General features: G+C 39.7%; 1 protein-coding gene across 2 annotated transcripts in view; it reads right to left on the minus strand.

Moving 5' to 3' along the window:
- Positions 1–20,602, minus strand: part of gsk3ba (glycogen synthase kinase 3 beta-a) — a 53,402-nt gene that overhangs the window by 16,033 nt on the left and 16,767 nt on the right. For both annotated transcript variants that reach the window (XM_083537100.1, XM_083537099.1), the window contains exon 2: positions 1,191–1,384. In XM_083537100.1, coding sequence (XP_083393226.1) covers positions 1,191–1,384 — 194 coding nt within the window. The remainder of the gene's footprint in view (positions 1–1,190; positions 1,385–20,602) is intronic.

Genomic DNA, 20,602 nt, shown 5'->3' on the forward strand with positions numbered 1-20,602 from the left:
ACTGATGATATAAAAAAAAACAAAAAAAAAAACGTTGCCCTGAACTTTAACAGCTTTATGGTCCAATTATGAAATCCATTCTGTTCTGCTTATCAGCTATCTCTCTCTCTCTCTCTCTCTCTCTCTCTCTCTATCTCTCATGTGACCTCAGAGACTTTATCTACCTTTCTGTGCGTTTGACAATGCAGAGTAGCTTGGCATGTTGCCTTAGAGACAGAAAACCACACTTTCAACCACCCACACCCACCCCCCCACAGCGCCATTATAAGCCGAGAATAGGTGAGTAGCTAATCTATAACAGAGCTGTTTAGGAGTAATAAAGGAAAACGCCTAACCGTGCAGTAACGGCACTGCAGCGAAGTAAAGCGAAAGGTTATTCTATCTTTCGCTGAAGTCTTCGTTCAACGTGGTCACGTACACCACTGGGCCACGTGCCAAGGGCGAATAATGAAACGTCGATCGCGGTCTGGAGGATAACTCAGCACGATCCTCTATCATCCCAGCAGGGGTTTTCCCTCGCTGTTTATTTCCTTTGGGTCAGACGTGCTTCCTTACTGGTACAAACTATTAGATATAATAATGGCCTAATTAATTGCCTCTTTCTCTCATTTGTATCAACAATTTGTGCGATGAGGCCAGAAGAGCACTTTATTAGAGCGAGTAAATCGAGGGTGACATGGCCTGATCGTACTGGTTGCAGTGGCAACGGTGCATGACGTTATTGTTGGCTGGTGAGTTTGTGTCAGTACACGTGAGAAGATCTGATCAAGAAGGGGGAAAAAAAATTCAACACACCAAAATATAATAAGAAACAAATGAAAATTGTATTTTATTGCTGCAAGGGAATTAAACACTCAGCATTCTCCTCAACGTCAAAAGTAAAACAATCGAATCCGGTAACCGAATATGGTAATAGTATGAAAACCCATTTTTCTATACTTGGTGTTGAGCAGGAAATCACATCAAATTGCGAAAAAAAAACTTCCCATCAGCACTCACTCGCGTACAAAGGATCAAATTCAGCACACTGATGTCACTACGGTCACATCATCTATTAAAAGATATTACATCCCTGGCTGAAACCTTACTCATGTTCCTGTACGAACGAGACGGGGTTAGCCTCAGGAGCACAGACGCCGCTTTCAGTTTCAGATGGCCAGAGATTATCGCCGTCTCCGTCCTCTCCTCACCTTAAACCTCTTGTCCTGCAGGACCTTCTTGATGGCAACCAGCTCCCCAGACTCGCACAGTTTGGCCTGATAGACGACGCCGAACGAGCCGTTCCCGATCACCTTGGTGTCTGTGTAGCTGACCTCCTGAGGCCGATCGGGGCCCTGGCCTGGAGTCGCCATCACTGAAGTCACCTTACTGCCATCCTTATCTCCTAGAGAAGGAAAGAGGAGAAAAAGAGAGTCAGCATTGCGACATACACACAGTTATTAGCAATTTTGCTTTAGGGGAAAGTAATTATATCGCAATGCCTTCTGGGTAAGTTTTGCTTCTGAAATCTATAACCACACCGACTCCATTTAACAAATTTCACTCGAGTCAATAAGTGTGTTTGGGCTGTTTTACGGCTCTCTGGATCAGCAACCCTGCAAAAAAAAAAAAAAAGAGACATTCTCTCTCTCTTTCTCTCTACCTATCTATCGATCTCCTGCCTTTTCCACCCATATACAGTTCGAACACAGCTGGAGGCTCGCGCACTTGAATAGGATGCCTTTTGATGCAACATGACGCTACATGTTCCCTTCACTTGAACTAGAAGACCCAAAACTGATCCACCATGACAATGCCTCTGTGCACAAAGCCAACTCAATGAAGAGATGCTTTATATGGGCAGAAGATCTTGATAGAGCCACTCAAGGTCCTCATAGAGCTCTGACCTCAACCCTATTAAACACCTTTGAAATGCTGACTCCACCCCAGACCTCCTCACCTCACCTACATCAGTACCTCACTAACTTTACTAACACCCGTGTTGCTAAATAAGCACAAATCTCCATAAGCACACTCCAAAATCTAGTGAAACATCTTCCCAGAAGAGTGGAGGTTTTTATAACAGCAAAGGGGAACTAAATGTGAATCACAAAGGACATACAATCTTATGGTCAGGTGTCGACAAATTATTGTCCATATAGTGTATATATGTATACGGTATATATAGCGCTGATATGGTATAGAGAGCGAAAGAGAGAAAGAGAAAGAGAGAGAAAACCATGTATTGCCTGACCGTAAGAAACAACAAAAACACAACTGGATTCTTATACTTTACCAAACAAAGATTTTGAAGAAAAGGAATTCTTGACCCTTTATTGACTTTTTTAAAACAGTCCATTTGAGGTACACAAGACAACTAAATGTAATAATTGTAGCAAACTGCATGCTGTAGGCTACATTTCAGCTACTGCTATTTCACTCTGAAGCTAAAAACCTCTGGATCACCACCACAGGCCCATGAGTGACAACAGCAGGACTCACACCATACCCACAGGAGACATGAGTGACTTGTTGCTTGCTGGTGTGAAGCACAGGGCAAAGAGGTGTGAAGTCCTGTGTGCCCACCTTCCTGTTTTGAAACAGATTGAGTTTTAGGAACAGCAATTGGAGAGGAGTGAGGAGATCTTATTACTTGACATGAAGAGAGAAAGGAATCAACAAAAAATAACAGAAAAACTCAGATGGAGGTTTTGGTAAGTGCAAGTCAGAGAAATCGTTACAGAAAGGAACCAAGTGGAAGATCACCACATCAAAAACACAGCCATTAAGAGAGAAGTTCCAAATGATACTATCACTTGGCTGCTTGTACTTTTATGGCGTTTGGAAGATGCCCTTATCCAAAGATGAGCAGCTGAAGGTTAATGACCTTGCTCACAGGTCCAGCAGGAGCAGCTTGGTGGTGCTGGGATGTGAACTTGTGACCTTCTGCTTCAGAGTCCAATGCCTTATCCACCAAGCTACCATCTCTTCAATAGATCGGGTCTACATTTACAGAATTTGGCAGACGCCAGAGCAACTTATGATTATCTCATTCATTCAACTGAGCAGTTTGGAGTTAATGCTTTGCTCAGTGGGATTTGACCTTGCGACCTTCTGATCAGAAGTCCAACATCTTAACCAATGAGCTGCCATTTCGCCAGCATACAGAACTGTGTACATATACATCTTATATAAGGGAATTTGCAAAATCAAATCCAGACCTAGATTGTGTTTTGATGTTGCAAATTGAAACAGAAGGCTTTGATTATTTCAGAGGATTCTGCACATCCCTTATGCTGTCAATTCCAGTTGTTTGCCTTCAAGAAAACACTAAACAACCATAGGCAAGAAAAAAAAAAGTGCATTAGTTTCCATTCCAGACGGAGACTGCTGACTCAGGAATGTGAGTAGGTGTGGACATGTAAGACACACACCGCATGGCCAAAGCAAACAATTTATACACACCGATATTTCATTGGGCCACCTTTTGCTTTGATTACAGTACACAGCTTATGCAATGTCAGATTTATTTCTATCTAGATTTGCATCGAGATCTTCTCACCAAGATCTTGAATTGATGACTGGAAAGTCAGACTGCTGTGTCAAGTCTTCTCCAGCAGATCCCACAGATATTCAACAGGGTTAAGGTCTGAACTTTGTGGTGGCCAATCCACAGAATATACCCGTGCCATCAGTTGTACAGTTGGACATTTCTTAGACCAAATTTGTTAGTTCCAGCAATCTCCTTAGAGTTTTCTTCACTTGATACCCTCTGAAACAGAGTTATCTTTTCCATAATCACACGATAACTTGTAAAATAACTTGTTGCAGCTGAAACATATTGATCACTGCAGTAATTAGCCAATGGAAGCCTCTTACCTATTTGTTACATCCAAGTGGTGGCTTTTCTTTTGTATGTGCACATAAAAGAATGTGTGTGAATTTTAACTGCAAGCTTTTAGATAATTATTTTACTGTATTGATCTATTTTTGTGGGGTTTCTAAAGCAGTTTTTAGGCTTTCAAGGGTTTTTTTTTACTGCTTGGTGATGCCAAAGGCACATTCGCAATCTGTGCATAATAAAACTAACTAACTAACTAACTAACTAAAAAATAGGCTGTTAAGAAAAATGCTTACAGCTGGTATAACACACCTGTTTTAGAAGGGTCAAATTATTGCCATGCATCAAGCAAAGAATCTGACAACGCCAGGATACATCGGGCTCAAATTGTGAAAGTGTGGTTCAGGGAGCAATGGATCATTTTCACACGTGGGTCGGCCGCCACAAAGTCCAGCCCTTTAACCCCATTGAGAATCTTTGGGATGTGCTGGAGAAGACTTTGTGCACCGGTCCAAACCATCATCAATATAAGATATTGGTGAAAAATTACTGCAACTCCGGACAAGTATTAATGTTGTGACACTGCAGAAGCATATTAAAATGGTGCCACGGTGTGTGGTGCGTGTCGTAATCAAAGCTAAAGGCTGTATATTAGAAATATTAGTGTGACCTTTTTTTAAACGAGCAGTGTATTTGATTTAAACCACAAGCACCTTCCTAAAAGACCTCATAAAAGATCTGTAAAGAACAGTGTGCGTGTGTGGTGAAAGGGAGTAGTTGCCTTGGGTTCCAGACCGCAGTTCAAAGTCCTTGGTAACTTATTAACTGAATCATTAGAGGTGACAGATCTGAATCACTGGCAATGATCTGTAAATTCGAGTGAAGTTCAGAAATTTTGAAACCAAGTCAAAAGGTTTTGAGATCCAAATTCTAGAAGATCCAGATCTTGAATTTAAGTTCTAGAAACTGAGTTTTGAAATTCTGGACAAGAAAAAAAGTCAAAATTTCAGTTCTAAAAATGCTAATTTATTAGAGTATTTAGGATTCCTAACTTGATAAAAAAAAAAAAAAAACAACCCTGATTCTCAACTCAGTATTTAGATCACTGCCTGAAACAGAATAATAACGTAGTAAAACTAAAGGTGGCTGAAGAAGATGGCGAAATAGTGGAGAGGAGATTCTCTAGAGTACAGCACTGTACACCGTTCCGATTAAACGAGTAATCGGATAAGTGGTACTTTTTTACTTAATTAAAGAGCAACACTAAATATACAAGAGAAAATAAGACAGGTCTCTTAAAATAAACAAGTCGTTATATAAAAATCTATTTCAAATTACTTTAAAAACGCTAACCGCACTGTACTGTGTTTTCCTTTTGTTTTAGTTTGAAACAATCCCAAACTATGGAAGCTTTGTCGTTTCCTTTAGCCTGAAAATTTCTCCTCGCCCCTCGCAGTTTTCTCCCTGTTCCTCACTCTGTAGCGTCTTCTATGTTTACGTGTCCAGAGCACTCCTCAGTTCAGCTTTCGGTGCGTCAGTAATAATGGTCCGTGGGAAAAACAATGGTCTGTGTGTATTTAAATGGACTGAACGAAGAATTAAGGTAAATATATTAATTTACCTCAAAGCTTTTTTTTGTATTCGAATTACTCAAGGAATGTTTTTAGTCCTTCTGTACACCCTCCACTCACAAACACTTCTAGCTTTGCTCCAAAACCCAAAATCCGGCCAACCAGCCACAGCTGCATGGCTACCTACCAGCCATTACCATATCCGTTCCCATGGAAACGCAGATTTCTCAGAGATGCTTTGGCCCACTTCTGATGGCACGCCAACAACCAATCCCCATACAAGCAGACACGTGTAAATAAACTCAACCATGAGTGATAGCAGACGGCATATTTCCTGTGCCTGACAACCTACGGAGCAGGAGACGTATTCATTTATCCTCTACATGTACAAAAATAAAGAAAGAAGGTTTTGTCAAAAATAAAAATTACAGTAGAGTGAAATCCTTTCTATACATATCTCAGTGATGTTAGGAAACTGGAGCAGAGCACAGGGTTAGTCGTGATACAGCAGCCCTGGAGCACAGGGTTAAGTTTAAGAGCACAAGAGTGGCAGCTTGGCAATAATATGGCTTGAACCCTTGACCTTCTAATCAGCAAGCACAAATAAAAGGGCTCTTCTATCTTCCTTTTGAGTTTTGGAGCAGCACACATCTTACTGAGGAGATTAAAGCTCAGCATAGTGGAGCCAGAAAAAAAAAACATCACGTGTCAATCTAAAATAGATCAGTGGTGATCTTTATGTGATGTAGAGTTGGTGGCAAATGTTCAATATGGCATAAGTACAAAAACCTGCACCACATAAACCACATTGAATATCACATCGCTGAATATCGTATGTGCAACATGCACTAGAATGCAAAAATGAGTGCAAAAGAAAGTAATGCTAGCAATGAAGCCTTTAACACATTATTCATGAACCCAACCACTTTACTCAGCGTTGCGTCTCGGTTTAAACAATACGGAAATTAACTCTGACATTTTTGCAACAAGTCTAAAGGAGGGGTTGTGTCATTGTCAGTGTTGAGCAGAGACATCTCGAAACCCACGCTCTCACACATGAGCAGTGACCTCATCGGTTCACCAGAACAAAAATAAACAGACCCATAGTACAGGTTCGTGCATGGTGTGTGCTTGTGAATGTGCGCGTGCATGTGTGTGTGCATGCACAATTTCCACAAAGTCATTTGCTGTAATGCAAGTCTTTTTCCACTGACGTAGTGTGCTTCGAACCTTGTCATATCTGTCTAAGGGACACAAGAGTGTAGCGCTGAAACTAGTCCTCGAGTAACGCGAGTAATTCGAATACAAAAACGCATCGAGGCAAATTATTTCAGATTTTTTTTTCCTCGCAATTCCAACTTTTTTAGCCAAATCGGGCAGTCACCCACTCTGTAGTGCCAGAAAGCTTTGCACATTGAAGATGGGCTACAATTGATAGACTCGCATGCTATCAAACTAAGTCTCCGATACTGGAGAGAACTCTGTATAACAATCAGCTCTGCAGGAGACGGAACAAGCATAAGAGACCTCGTTCATACACCAACAGCGGTGGATGTACCAGAAATGTTGGATGTTTGAGAAATAAAGTCAAAATTGAGTGAAACAGTCGGATTAACATGTGGCTAAAATGTATACATACATATATACACAGAAGACGCTGCAGAATGAAAAATAGAGACATTGAGAGGGGAGAGAAGATTCAGGCCAAAGAAAACGATAGAACGTTTTCCAAGTGTGGAATCATTTCAATCTAAAATATCTAAAACACAGCATACAGTGTGTTTACATTTTACTTCAAAGTGTTTTAAAATTAATTGTTATTTTAATAATGATTTTTTTTTTATACACATTATTTTTTGCATTTTGATGTAATATGGGAATTAAATGCATCAAATGGGTTTAGTTTTCACAGATATTCTTTCAGCAATAATAAAAAAAAAAGGAAACAAATTACTTGTTCGTTTAAAGAGAGAAACAGACAGACAAAGAAATAGAGACAGAAAAGAGAGCAAAAGGGGTCACACGGTAAACACAGCTGTGTGGTCTACAAATTCATGACAGACATTAAATTACTATGACCTGCAGAATGAACTGTGACCTTTGAGTTTAGTCCCTTCCAGTCCCTTTCCATTGCTTGATCTGTCTGGTTTGCTTGCATGTAGCTTCACGTGCAGTTGCTTGCTCCCACTCGGGTCCATTTGCATCATTTTTTCCTTCCCTGTTCTTCAATCATTTGACTCCTTCATAGACCATTGATCTTTCCCAATCTCTAAAAAAATCCTTCCATACTTGTTACTTCCCAGTCTCCCTTCCCTGACCTTCCCCTTTCAAATCCCCATCCCTCAATTACACCCTCCCAGCTCCCTTGCATTAATTATTTCTTCACCATTCCACCATTTGCTTGTTTACTCCACCACAATTTCGCTTCAATACACTTTGCCTCCCTCGTATTTACCTTCCTAGACCTCTTCACTCACGCCTTGACTTACCTTCATCCTCACAGGTGAAAGGAAGTTAATTCTCTTCCCTCTCTCCCTACCTGGCTTACTCCTTTTTAGTCATGTTCCCACACATGCCCCCTATGCATTACTCGCTCCATCCAAGTCCCTTAAACAGGCTCATAACCCTTTCAATGTCTCTCAGTCCTGATCCATCACTTGCTCATTCCCAGTCTTCCTCCTTTTCTTCTTGCCTTGCTCACTTACTCCTTCACAAGCTAAAAACCCTGCAGTTTTAGGCTTAAAGAAATGACATGGTGTGAATACGTTGTGCCATCTGTAGATGTTCACAAGTACCTCCATCAGGTTTAGATTTTTTATATTCGACCTCACTTTGATGCTTCATTTACAGTGTGTAGGGGGAACAGACACGCTGGAGACTAAAACCAAGAACGATGTTCATGAAGCATTTTCCTTAGAGAGACTTAATTTCCTTCAAGTCACTTCGGCTTGCATATAAAGTGCTGCATCAACGTTTCATCAGCATCAACAGGTGGAGCTGCTTTCAAAGGGAGAAAATCAGTTCTCCCTTTGAAACATTACTCAAGTCCTTGCTGATGGCAATCAGAATTGTAAGACGCCCGGGAGCCGCTTTGTAATGTTAACCGGTCAGTTTTATCTAAAGCCTTCACGTGCTTTTATCTCACCGTCAAAAGACCTGCAGCCAATGCAACAGTAAGCCACGGCTAGCACACGTGATCCTCACACCCACTAACCCAATGTGACTGAGCATGAGAACAACGATAAAAGGAAAAACACAAACAAACAATTTTACAGAAATAATATAAAAAACAGACATTTAACATTCAAATCTTCAAGACGTTATATGTTGGATTTAGTGGTTTCAATCGAACACGCTGCATTTTTTTTTATCAAGTCAATAAGCTTTCGTTCCAACCATATATAGCGGAAACAGTGCACAGTGAAATGAGACAACATTACTCTACGTTATAGGAAAAGTAATCTCTTGTACACAACCTTTTTTTCTCCACACAACACTGAAATATTACACTTTCAGCCCAGATCTCGTTCCTTTAAAAAAATCTCTATAAACAGCACCAAAGAAAACGCAAATTTCCTTTAAATAAAAATTAAATATACCATCCAGTAGCTTTATTAATAACATTACAAAGGCATTATACAATAGATACATTACAGAATTGTATAGGACGTCTATGGATGTGGTAGCATTTAATTTTCCCTTCACTTGAACTAGGAGACCCAAACCTGTTCCAGCCCTATGAAGATATTCTCCACAAAGGTTGGTGTGGAAGATTTCGAGTTGCCTCCTATAGCTCTGACCTAAACCCTACTGAAGGTGAACACTGACTGCACTCCAGGATTCTTCAGTTCACCTTCATGACCCTTGTAGCTGAATGAGCAAGAATCTCCTCAAAATCTAGTGGAACACCATCCAGGAGGACTTGGTTATTTTAAATGAGAACTAAATCTGTGAAATGAGATGTTTAAGAAAATCACAAACCAAATCAGTCCATATAGTGTATAAAAAAAAAAAAAAAAAAAAAACAGTTCGAGCCACATGAGAAATGGGTTTTATTTAAAGCACAACACTTTGAGGGGGTTTGTTTTTCTAAAGAGCAGCTGTAGAGCGCACGAAGGACAATGATTTATGACAGCCAGCGTTTTCGTCGAGCCGAAAACAAGAAATGGCAGTTCAAGTTATCAACTGTTCACATCTGATTTGCGTACAGGACGCCATACAGCAGGATACAGACCACGGATTCACTCCACTAACCAGACACATGGATTACATTCATGTGGGTCAAATACTATCAGGCTCCAATTCACACACAGGAATGAAGAACGGAGTGTAATCAGGGACTTGGAAGCTAAAATCAGAGCTTCCCTGCTGAGAAAGAGTGATGAAAGAATGAATTTTTTAAAAGGTTAGGGATATAATGGGGCACAGAGAAAGGGGGGGGGGGATGACAGAAAATAAGCAGGACAGAGAGAACAGACAAAAAGAGAAACAGAAAAGATAGATAATATATAAAAACAGACAATAGACAGAGGGAGCGAGAGAGCAAAAAAAGTGTAAATATGAAAATTGCCATTATAAACGTAATTACATAGTTAATAAATTATTATTAATAAATTATTATTATTATTGTTAGTATTATTATTATTATTAGTATTATTATTAATAATAATAATAATAATAATAATAATAATAATAAGGCACTCTTCCTGCAGCCTCACGGGTAAAACCAAATACTGCGTGGCAACATCTCTAGAGGCCACTCTCGTAATGACAGTGGACCGGAAGCCGGAAAAACTATCTGTATGGATTTTTGCCAGTGGTTCCCGCAATCAATCAATCTCTGGGAGCTGAAGCTGGGGTCAGAGTGCAGGGTCAGTCATGATACAGCGCCCCTGGAGAACATAGGGTTAAGAGCCTTGCTCAAGGGCCAAAGAGAGGCAGCTAGGCGATGCCAGGGCTTGAACCCCTGACCTTCCGATATGTAACCCAGAGCGTTAACCACTAAGCAACCACATCCCAGAAAACAACAGCAAAAATAGAAACATGCAGAGCACAACAGACACAAAGAGAGAACAGAGATGCAAATATCAAGAAACAGAAAAGGAAGAAAGACAAACAGGGTTACTGTGACAGATCTATGGAATGAGGAATAAAAAGGTGAGCAAAAGCGAGAACAGTGAGAATTAAGCATAATGTAAGAGAGTCAAAACAATAAAAGAGAAAAAGAACAGACAGAGAAAGAGCATGACTGAGAAATATTTAGGATTTTCACCAACCGAATCTCTTATTTACTTTCATGGGCTCGGTGCGTTTCGTAATTCACTGAAATACACACGAACACGGTGTGATTACAGGGCAGCTGTCACACACACGTACAGACTGAACACTTTGACAGTGTTGTGGTCATTTGTACGTTTGTGTGTCTCACTTTACACTATAAAAGCACAACACATTACATCACACAAATACATCTCTTTCTCTCACACACACACAGTCTGTCCTGTCTCACACATTCAGCACACGTCCTCGTCTCTGTGTGTGTGTAATAATGCTTGCTGCTGAAGTTCGACTGTATGGTGACTAACGTGTTGAACGCGGCATGGTTTCTATAGTACGACAGACGCTGGGTCGGGCTGTTTCCAGTGAACCCCCTGCATAACCTACAGCCCTATTCAGACTGGATTAATAAATACAGAAGAGATGCTGAATCGTATTATAATCTGGAGTAATATACAGTTCCAGAGTGACAAGGAGAAAACGGAGACAGATGTCACCGTCAGAGACGGAGCAAGAGAGAGATCATGGGAGACAGAGACAACATGCAAGAGAGAGAAGAGAGACATATAGACATGTGGATAGGAGTGCTCTCTCGCAGCCAATCAGAGATCGTGGGTTAGTCTAAGAGCAGAGAAGTCTGACAGCATCACTCCCCAGAAAATTGTGTTTAATCCTGGAAAGCCTATAAATAAACTATGAGCAGTCACACACAGCCTGTGCGTGCGTGTGTGTGTGTGTGTGTGTGTGTCTCTATATGCTGCTCTAACTGGGCTGGTGAGCACATGATCATGAGTGTTCTATGTGTTTAAGTCTTTGAAGCTCCACCTGCTCACCAGATGAGCCACAACTCCTCCAGACCCCTCACACACACACACATATATATATACACACACATATACACACTATATATACACACACACATATATACACACTATATATATATATAATATATATATATACACACATACACACATATATACACACACACACACATATATACACACAGAGCGACACAAGCTACAGACCTGTTTAATCAGCAAAAAAATCAAGTAGTAGAGAAATAAGAGATACACAGCAGCTTCAGGTTAAATTTAAACAACTACTTAATCCACATTTCATTAAACCAATAATACTAGTTTTGGTCAAATGTGTTGTGAAGGATTGTTCAGAAATAAAAGATCTGAGATGAGAACACTGCTGTAATGAGCTTCATATCTGAACAGCTAGAATGGGTTCATAATACAGATCTGTACTGAGGGACACATACAAGCTCTAAACAACTGGGGTTATCTCAGGTTATCCATCCTGCAGACTCTCTCTCTCTCTCTCTCTCTCTCTCTCTCTCACACACACACACACACACACACACACACACACACACACACACACACACACACACACACACACACACACACACACACACACACACACACACACACACACAAAAACAAAAAAGACACACAGAAGTAGAGAAACTCTAAACAACTGGGGTTATCTCAGGTTATTCTCCAGCAGCCATATGCCCAGACACACACACGCAAACACAGACGCACACAGAGAAACACGCACTGCAATAAACTTAAAAATAAAATCACAAACACCACCCCAAGAGGTGTACACAGAGAGACACACAGAGGCAGAGAGACAAACAAAAACAAAAAGATGCACAGAGGCAGAGAGACACAAAAACAGACACAGAGGCAGAGACAGACAAAAACAAAAAGATACACAGAGGCAGACAAAAACAAAAAGATACACAGAGGCAGACAAAAACAAAAGGACACCCAGAGGCAGTGAGAAAGACAAAAACAAAAATACAGAGGGGGCAGAGACACACAGAGGCAGAGATGCACAAAAACAAAAAGACAGAAAAAAAGAGACACACAGAGGTTAAGAGACAGATAGAGACAGAGAGAGATACACAGACACACCTCAAAAAACAGTCACCCTCAGAAACACACACTCAGTCCCAAAAAACACAGAGAGAGAGAGAGAGAGAGAGAGAGAGAGAGAGAGAGAGAGAGAGAGAGAGAGACAAACTAAGAGAGACACAAAAGAGAGACACACAATGTGATCGAATTTATTCAGAAAGCTGCATATGGAGCTGTTTATTCTCCTCAAGCTTGGAAACTCTGATGCTTTTAATGAAACACAGAACACAACACACACACACCACACAGCAGTCAGTCATAAACACAACTACACTATGCTTTTCAGAACAGTGCATTAAGTGTTGCTAAGAGACACCGCTGACAACACTTTTTTCCTTGGATACATCACTTATGTTTAAACAATTTTTTTCTTTCTTTATTTTTTATTTTTTTAATCTTTCACCTCAAACGTTTCAACTGCCACAAGTCCTACAGCTCTGGTTCACACTGTTGAGTTGAACTGAACACACTTCCAATAAATTACAAATAAATAAATAAGATTATGTGCTTTTTAAGCATCCCATTACACTTTTAGTCTCCATTTAGTGTTATAAGAACATCCACTCTTTAGGGGAGATGTTCCACTAGATTTTGGATTGTGCTTGTAGGCATTTGTGAGATTTCATTCAACCAGAATGGTGTTAGTAAAGTCAGGTACTGAAGTTGGTCAGGTGAGAAAGTCTGGGGTGCAGTCAGCATTCACAATAATCCCAAAGGTATTCAGTATGGTTGAGGTCAGAGCTCTATAGCAGGAGATCTTCCACTCCAACCCATATGTTCATGAAGGTGGCTTTGCACACATGGGCATCGTCATGCTGGAACAGGTTCGGGTCTCCTAGTTCAATTGTGTCTCCGACTTCGTGGTAACAGTTTACACCACACATAGCAGGAAAAGTCTCAGATGTCCCAATACTTTTGTATTTTACTATAGTGCACTTAGTGTTTGTATAAATGCAGTGTAGAACATCGGGCTCGTTGTTATTCCTCAGCAGAAAAATTATCTGAGAAGGCATCAGACAGCGAGGAGTGTGTTTACCGGTTACCGACTGAGCTCATGGTAAATAAGGATCACGCAGAAAACTGCACAACAGCACCAAAAATAATTAGGAGGAAATTCGGCGCGATGAATTATGGGTGTGTTTTCTGAGCCTGGGGCTCGCAAACAGCTTCCCTGCTGATGGAGCTGATGGAAGACGATCAAAAGATTTGCAGGTCCAAAGCAGCACATAATGAACGTGGCGAGCTCACGCATACTGATCAAAGTTAGTCCTGCTGGTTCATTACATCTGAACTGGAAAAAAAAAGAGCTTTGTAGTGACACAGATAAGAAGGTGTTTCTGGGACAGGCGGTGTGTTCTCAGTGTGTGTGTGTGTGTGTGTATATAAAAAGGTGCTTCAGCAGCAAGGTGACTGTACGCCAAAGAAAGCAAAGAGAAACTCAGAAAGCACATCTGATTTTCCTACAAAAGACACTGAAAGTAAAAGACATCTCATCTGCATCTGACTCGACACACGCCGACGCGTCTGAGAGAAGAACCTCGACAAAGATCAAAGAAAAAAAAGAAGAAAAAAACTGCAAATACCTCCGATTTACTTTAAAATAAATAAATGAATAAATAAATAGGGCTGGGGTTTTTTTTTTTCTTTGTTTTTTAATTTATGAATTATTCTGAAAAAATATAACACATTACACTACCGATCAATTTGTATCATCATTAGACTTGGGTTCTTACACATTTTGCAGACTTTCCTAAAGATTTTAAGGCCTTATTTAACATCTGAAATAATGATTTTAAATGTCAACTATATCATGCAGTATGTCAGAGTCAGAATCTGATGTTTTTCACGCCTTTATATATGGCAGGCGGAAAAGACGCAGGCGAAGTGTCGAACATGTCACTCATGAGCAGTAATTTTTCAATACTAAGTGTTTTTGTTTTTTATACTAACCCCGACCTGGTAAACACCAACATTAAAACCCCTACTTTTTATGCATTTTTAAGAAAAAATACATCTACAGCAAACAATGCACAATTATTAAATGAAATATTTCATTAACAAAACCAGTATTGGACTATTCTATATAAATAGTACTGGTATCATATTTGCAGAACTTTATGAATCCATGTACATTTACAGCATTTGGCAGATGACCAAGCAGCTAGGGGGTTAAGGGCCTTGCTCAAGGGCCCAGGAGTGGCAGCTTGGTGTGGTTAAGACTAGAACTCATGACCTTCAGATCCAAATTTCAATGCCTTAACCACTCAGCTACCACGCCCCACAAAAACCCTTATGTATATAAGTGCCCGGTGTGTGCCAACCTGTCAAAAATGTCATTCCCTTTTTTTTTTATATATATATAAATGCACACGCTCACACTTTTTTTAAACATTAAGAGTTCAATTTGCTTAGAAATAATCATTATACAACACAAATAGATATTTAACACTGGAAAATATTTATCACTGGTAAAGAAAAATAAAGGAACATGAAATTCCTCTCTTCAAAAGGCCACTTATAAGGCATTAGTAGAATAAATATGCAATGCAATGATGCAACATATCATGTCTGCCTGGCCACGCCCCCTTCGACACAGCATCCTACGCCACTCCAAAGCTACGTGAGACGCGGCGATGGTCATTACACACGATCTCACAAACCTAATAAGACAAGCATTATACAAACATGGACGAATAAAGGAAAACGCAATATAATGGTTTTTATCTCAATCAGCATCCATTCTCTAAAACACACTTCTGACCCTTAAACAACAAAAAATCCACAGGAAATTGCAATGCTTAAAAAAAAAAAAGGCCACGGGTCTTTTTTTTTTTCCAAAGTCAGTCAGGGGGCCGAAAAAGAGAGAGAGGCATGTGTGGAACGTGAGGTAGGTCTTTGAGTTACTGAGGCTTGTCCACATCTGGATCCAGGCGTGCAAATTCGACAAGACGTCTCTATTGTCTGTAGATCAAGATAAAAGTAATCTGAGAGAATGTTCTAACGCTTCCGGATGCTTGTAAAGTAGAAAGTAAATAAAAAACTTGAGGTAGTGACATCTAGAAAGCCCTGACTTCAGGCTGCGAGTTCTTACGATGGACACAGGACTTTCGGTTTGGTACACGTGTACTGAATGCAATCCTTTTTACGTGTGGAACACAGTTAAAATCCGAGTTCCCTTTAGAACCTTATTAATTTATTATTGGTATAAAAATTGAAAACATGCAAAATAATGACAGTGGTATAAAAAAGAAACTAGAGTTAGTGCAGTGTCACTGTGGCACCGGGGCCATCTAGAAGGCATCCAATAACGTCTGCATTTTCACGTTGTTTGATTGGATGGTCAGAGAGCGCACTAGTCAGAGCTCACAAACCGCATCTGTAGCAAACTGCATACGCTCAAATATATTCGAGACAGCAGAGACGAAATGCATTTGGTCGCAGGTGTACTTACAAGGACATTTACAAGACAGACTTTTCAAGAAAAGCTGGACGTCATAAAGAAAAATCAGCCAAAACGTTAAGTTTTTTCGTGAACCAGTTATACTTTTGCATTTTTCTATAGGATTTGCACAAAAACACAATTTACCTTCATTATAAATCTGTCATGTATGAAAACGATGCAGAACAATCAAAAAGCATACTCATTAGTATCCCTCGTCAATCATAGCCACAACAAGCCAATCAGCAACATTCTGTGTAGGTGAAAAAATGTGAATAATGCTTTCTACTGTGAAGCAGCATGAGCAGCAATTCGACAAAGATGCATGATTTTAGCTAGCTTTACGTGTTTCAAAGGGGGGTATGTGCTGACTGTCAATGTTCTCAATTGACTGAGTGGATGGTAATTTAAGAGAAATATGGATTACAATACTCATCAAAATAGGGGAAGGAAAAAAAAAAGCCTATTAAGCATTAAGACATTAAAAACACATTTTTCTTTCTTAAAATCAGAAATGCTGACTTCACTGAAAACCTTTTAAAGACCATATTTAACCTCTAATATAATGATTTTAAATTCCAACTAAATCATGTGTTACATTACAATCTCTGATGTAGGTCAGAGTCAGAATCTCTGATGTTTTCCATGTGTTTAGTCACATGGTGAGGGGTGCTGTACTGTCAAAGCAACTGCTGCCTCATAAATGTAATAACCAAACACAGCTGTGCAGATCCAGTCTAGTGCCAATCTTTAGGCAGCACTAAGAGTCTGCTCCTAACTCCACAAAAACACTTTCAGCCATGTCCACACTAATGTTTCAGTTTGAAAACGCATATTATTCTCTCCGTTTTTGGCTCTCCGTCCACACCGAGTTGGGGTTTTAAATTAGCGAAAATGTTCCTTTTTGAAAACGTTCTCCAAAATGGATAATTTTTTTTTTTTTTTAAAGAGGCTTTCAAAATGGTGATGCATTTTTAGTCGTTGCCGCAACGTTTCAAAGAGCCGGAAAGTAAATAAACGGCAAGCAGAAAATGATGCAGGTTGAAGCGTCTTATGGTTTTGCTCGTGCGCAGTACAGGGACGCAAGTTTTTTTTTTTTTTTTTTTTTTTTTTTTTTTTACTTTTCAGAGTAGGTGAGCAACTTTTGGAAAACGAGTGAAAACGAAAATGCGGACGCGGAGCGTTTTTAGACAATAATGCCGTTTTCAAGTGCATCTGGATTAGTATAGACGTAGCCTTAGATTTATCAAAAAATATTTTCACAAATTTTTTATTTTATATATTAGAAAAAAACGAATAAGGCAATGATATAAAAACACATGTTTCAATACATAGTGTTTTTTTTGTTGTTTTTTGCCATACTCATCCAACCTTGGTAATCACTCAAATCAAATTACACACTTTTCTAAAATGTTTAGGAACCATCACAATAATCACGACATCAACCACCCAGTAAATCCTGTTTTATCAAAAGGTTTTTTACCTAAAAAAAAAATTATAGTAGTTACAGAATCTCTTTATCCATACACCAAATTTTCCACTTACACGAGGTGTAATAATACAGTAAAGAAAGGGTAAGCATGTCTTTCAGACTTCTTCAGCTTTTCTAAAACAAAGTCAAAACTAGTGGAAAGGAAACGGTATTAACGTTAAAGTGAATTTAGATAATTTATTTTATTTTCTAAATAAATAAATAAATAAATAAATAAATAAATAAATAAATAAATAAATAAATAAATAAAAACAATTACTTGTGACTCCTTTATCATTAAGGCTTTGCTGTGAAACCCCACGGTGTTTCGGCGTGATGCTATCAGCTTTACTGACATGAAATCTGCTCTACAATGTCTATGCAAGGAAGGAAAGAAAAAAAGGAAAATAAAAGAGCAAGCCACGAGAACGCCGTAGGAGATTTACAAAGAATGCGTCACGTGCTAGACCGAACTGCTGGCTTCAAATAAAGCCGTGGTGACCTTTTAACCTCTCGAGCCGTGCATGGAAGGACGATTTTTCTTCTGTGGGGCTTTTGAACAAAACCACGTTGATGAAGCCATCTGTTCAGGCAGCGTTTTAAGAGCGACAGATGTGCCAGTGAGAGTCTTCTCTCTCTCCTTTGTTCTCCCCAAAAAAGGAAAAAAAAAAAAAAACTCATTCAGTCGGTACAGATTCGGTCATTTCCTGTTACGTAAAGCTCAACCAGGCAACTCTTATGTCCAGAGAAACAGAACCCCCCCCCCCAAAAAAAAAACAAAAAACAAAACGGCTAATCACGTGCACCAAAGGATTTCTGAAGCAGGAAATAAAAGGTGTTTGACAGAATCACTTCTTTGATGTGGAAGAAGGCAGCAAATGTGCAATCTATGATATTTATGGTGGTTCTAGATCCAGGAAGTCATGCTAGAAAACAGAGGTTTACATCATTGGAAATTTTCACTTTGACCCAAAAATTCTGGGAATTATGCTATGAATAGTATCCTCCCAAGGTCTCACTGCTAAAGTCCCCTGTGGTGTAAAAGCTAAATGTGGGACATTCATGAAGTTCCATGCTTCACAATTACACTTTTTTGCCTTATAGTACACAGTTACAGAAGAGATTAATTTATAATTGGGAATCACCCAGAGGAGGAAGGGTTCCCTTTTGAATTCGGTTTCTTACAAGGCTTCAAGGAGTTTTTCCTTACCATCCTCACCACTGCTTCGCTTAACGGGAACTTTTTATTTTTGGAAATTTATCATCTAAAATTTTAATCCAGACTTCTGTAAAGCTATAGCTATGGCTTTTGTTAAAAGAGGTATACAATTAAAATTGATCAAATATTACTAAAATCTCAGTCCAACACAATTCCTGGTGCAACCCCTAAACCTGATGTGTGTAGTGCAGATAAAAACCCGCAGGACCTTTCAATTGAGGCCCAAATACCACTCAGTGAAGAAAAAAAAATCAGTTTCTCGCAACAAATGCAACAAACATCTTGCAAGACGCTGTACTTCAGGATTGCACACAACGGTCAGCAAACAAACACGAGTTAACAAAGGCAGTTCAATCAAGGCACATCAGCCTCCTGATCACCACTAATGAAACTTTGGGGGATGAATTACAGGTGTTCAAACTTCTTCAAAACAGAGCTTTCCACTGCTCTGGGGAAATGTTCTACTAGATTTTGGATTGTGGTTGTGAAGATGTGTACATCTCATTCAGCCACAAGTGTGTTAGTAAAGTCAGGTACCGCTGTAGGGTGAGAGTGTGGGATGCAGGGGCATGTCATGCTGGAACAAGTTTTAGTCTCGGAGTTTAAAGTCTCCCCATCTTGGTGGTAATAGTTTAAGGAAAAATCACACACGCCTGGAAAACGTAATTCAATTGATTTTTATTTGTATAGAATTTTAACAATGATCATTGTCTCAAAGCAGCTTCACACGGATAATGCGGTAAGAGAGAATCAATAAAATGTTTATAAGTGTAACTTTATCCATAATGAGCGAGCTGGTGGTGACTATGGCAAGGAAAAACTCCCCGAGATGCCATGAAGAAACCTTGATGGAGGAAACCCGTCGTCATCTGGGTGGCACTGGATGTCTATTCATTATAGTTAAACGCCGTCACAGTGGAAAGTCCGATGTCCCAATACTTTTGCTCATACAAGTAAAACGGTCAATCTGTATATATTCTCTAGAACACTCTACAATCAGCTTACACAGATATATAGTCGGAAATGGGTGCGCATGCTGCTCTACGCTACATAAAAGCCACAGGAGGAATGGAAGTTCCTCTTCTCGCTCTACAGTCACTTCCTCGGGGGTGCGAGAATATAAGAGGCGACGAACAGCGTGAGAGATGAGAAAAAAAAAAAACCCTTAGTTGATACAGAAAATGCAACCATGACTTCACTGTCTCACATTCGACACTGTTCAATGATAAAATCCAACACCACCAATGCATCGTGTGTTATTTCACATCTGAGTATTGAATATTTATATATTACCATAAATACATTTCAATACAGGTTATGACTTATTACAATTGCAAGTGCATAAACAGGAACAATGATCAATTGAGTTCCTGTATAAGATGTGTTCAGTCTTAGCTACAATATGCGGCAAAATATTTAAGAATTTATATCTTTATTGCTAAGATCGGGACCCTGACTTTACAGGAATATAACAAAACAATATATTGAGGCATTTCAAGATGCACTTGATGCATTAAGGGCAAAAGTATTGGGACACCCTAGTTATCCAGCTATATGTGGTTCCTCCACATATGTTTGAGGAACACTGTTGTAAAAAGATGTCTTTGGATGAAATAGCATGGCATTTTCCCCTTCACTTGAACTACAAGACCCAATCCGGTTCCAGCCCGACAAAGCCCCTGTGTACAAAGCCAGCTTCATGAGGATATGCTTTACATGGCCTGGAGTGGAAGATCTTGGGAGGCCTGCTCTTGGGACAGACTGCACTCCAGGCCTCCTCACCTCACCTCCATTAGGGGAGTGGTAGCTCATTGGTTAAGGCGCTGGGTTACTTTTCGGAAGGTATCGCCAAGTTGCCACTCTCGGGCCCTTGA

This window comes from Silurus aristotelis, assembly GCF_946808225.1.
Source record: "Silurus aristotelis genome assembly, chromosome: 3".
Classification (NCBI taxonomy): domain Eukaryota; kingdom Metazoa; phylum Chordata; class Actinopteri; order Siluriformes; family Siluridae; genus Silurus; species Silurus aristotelis.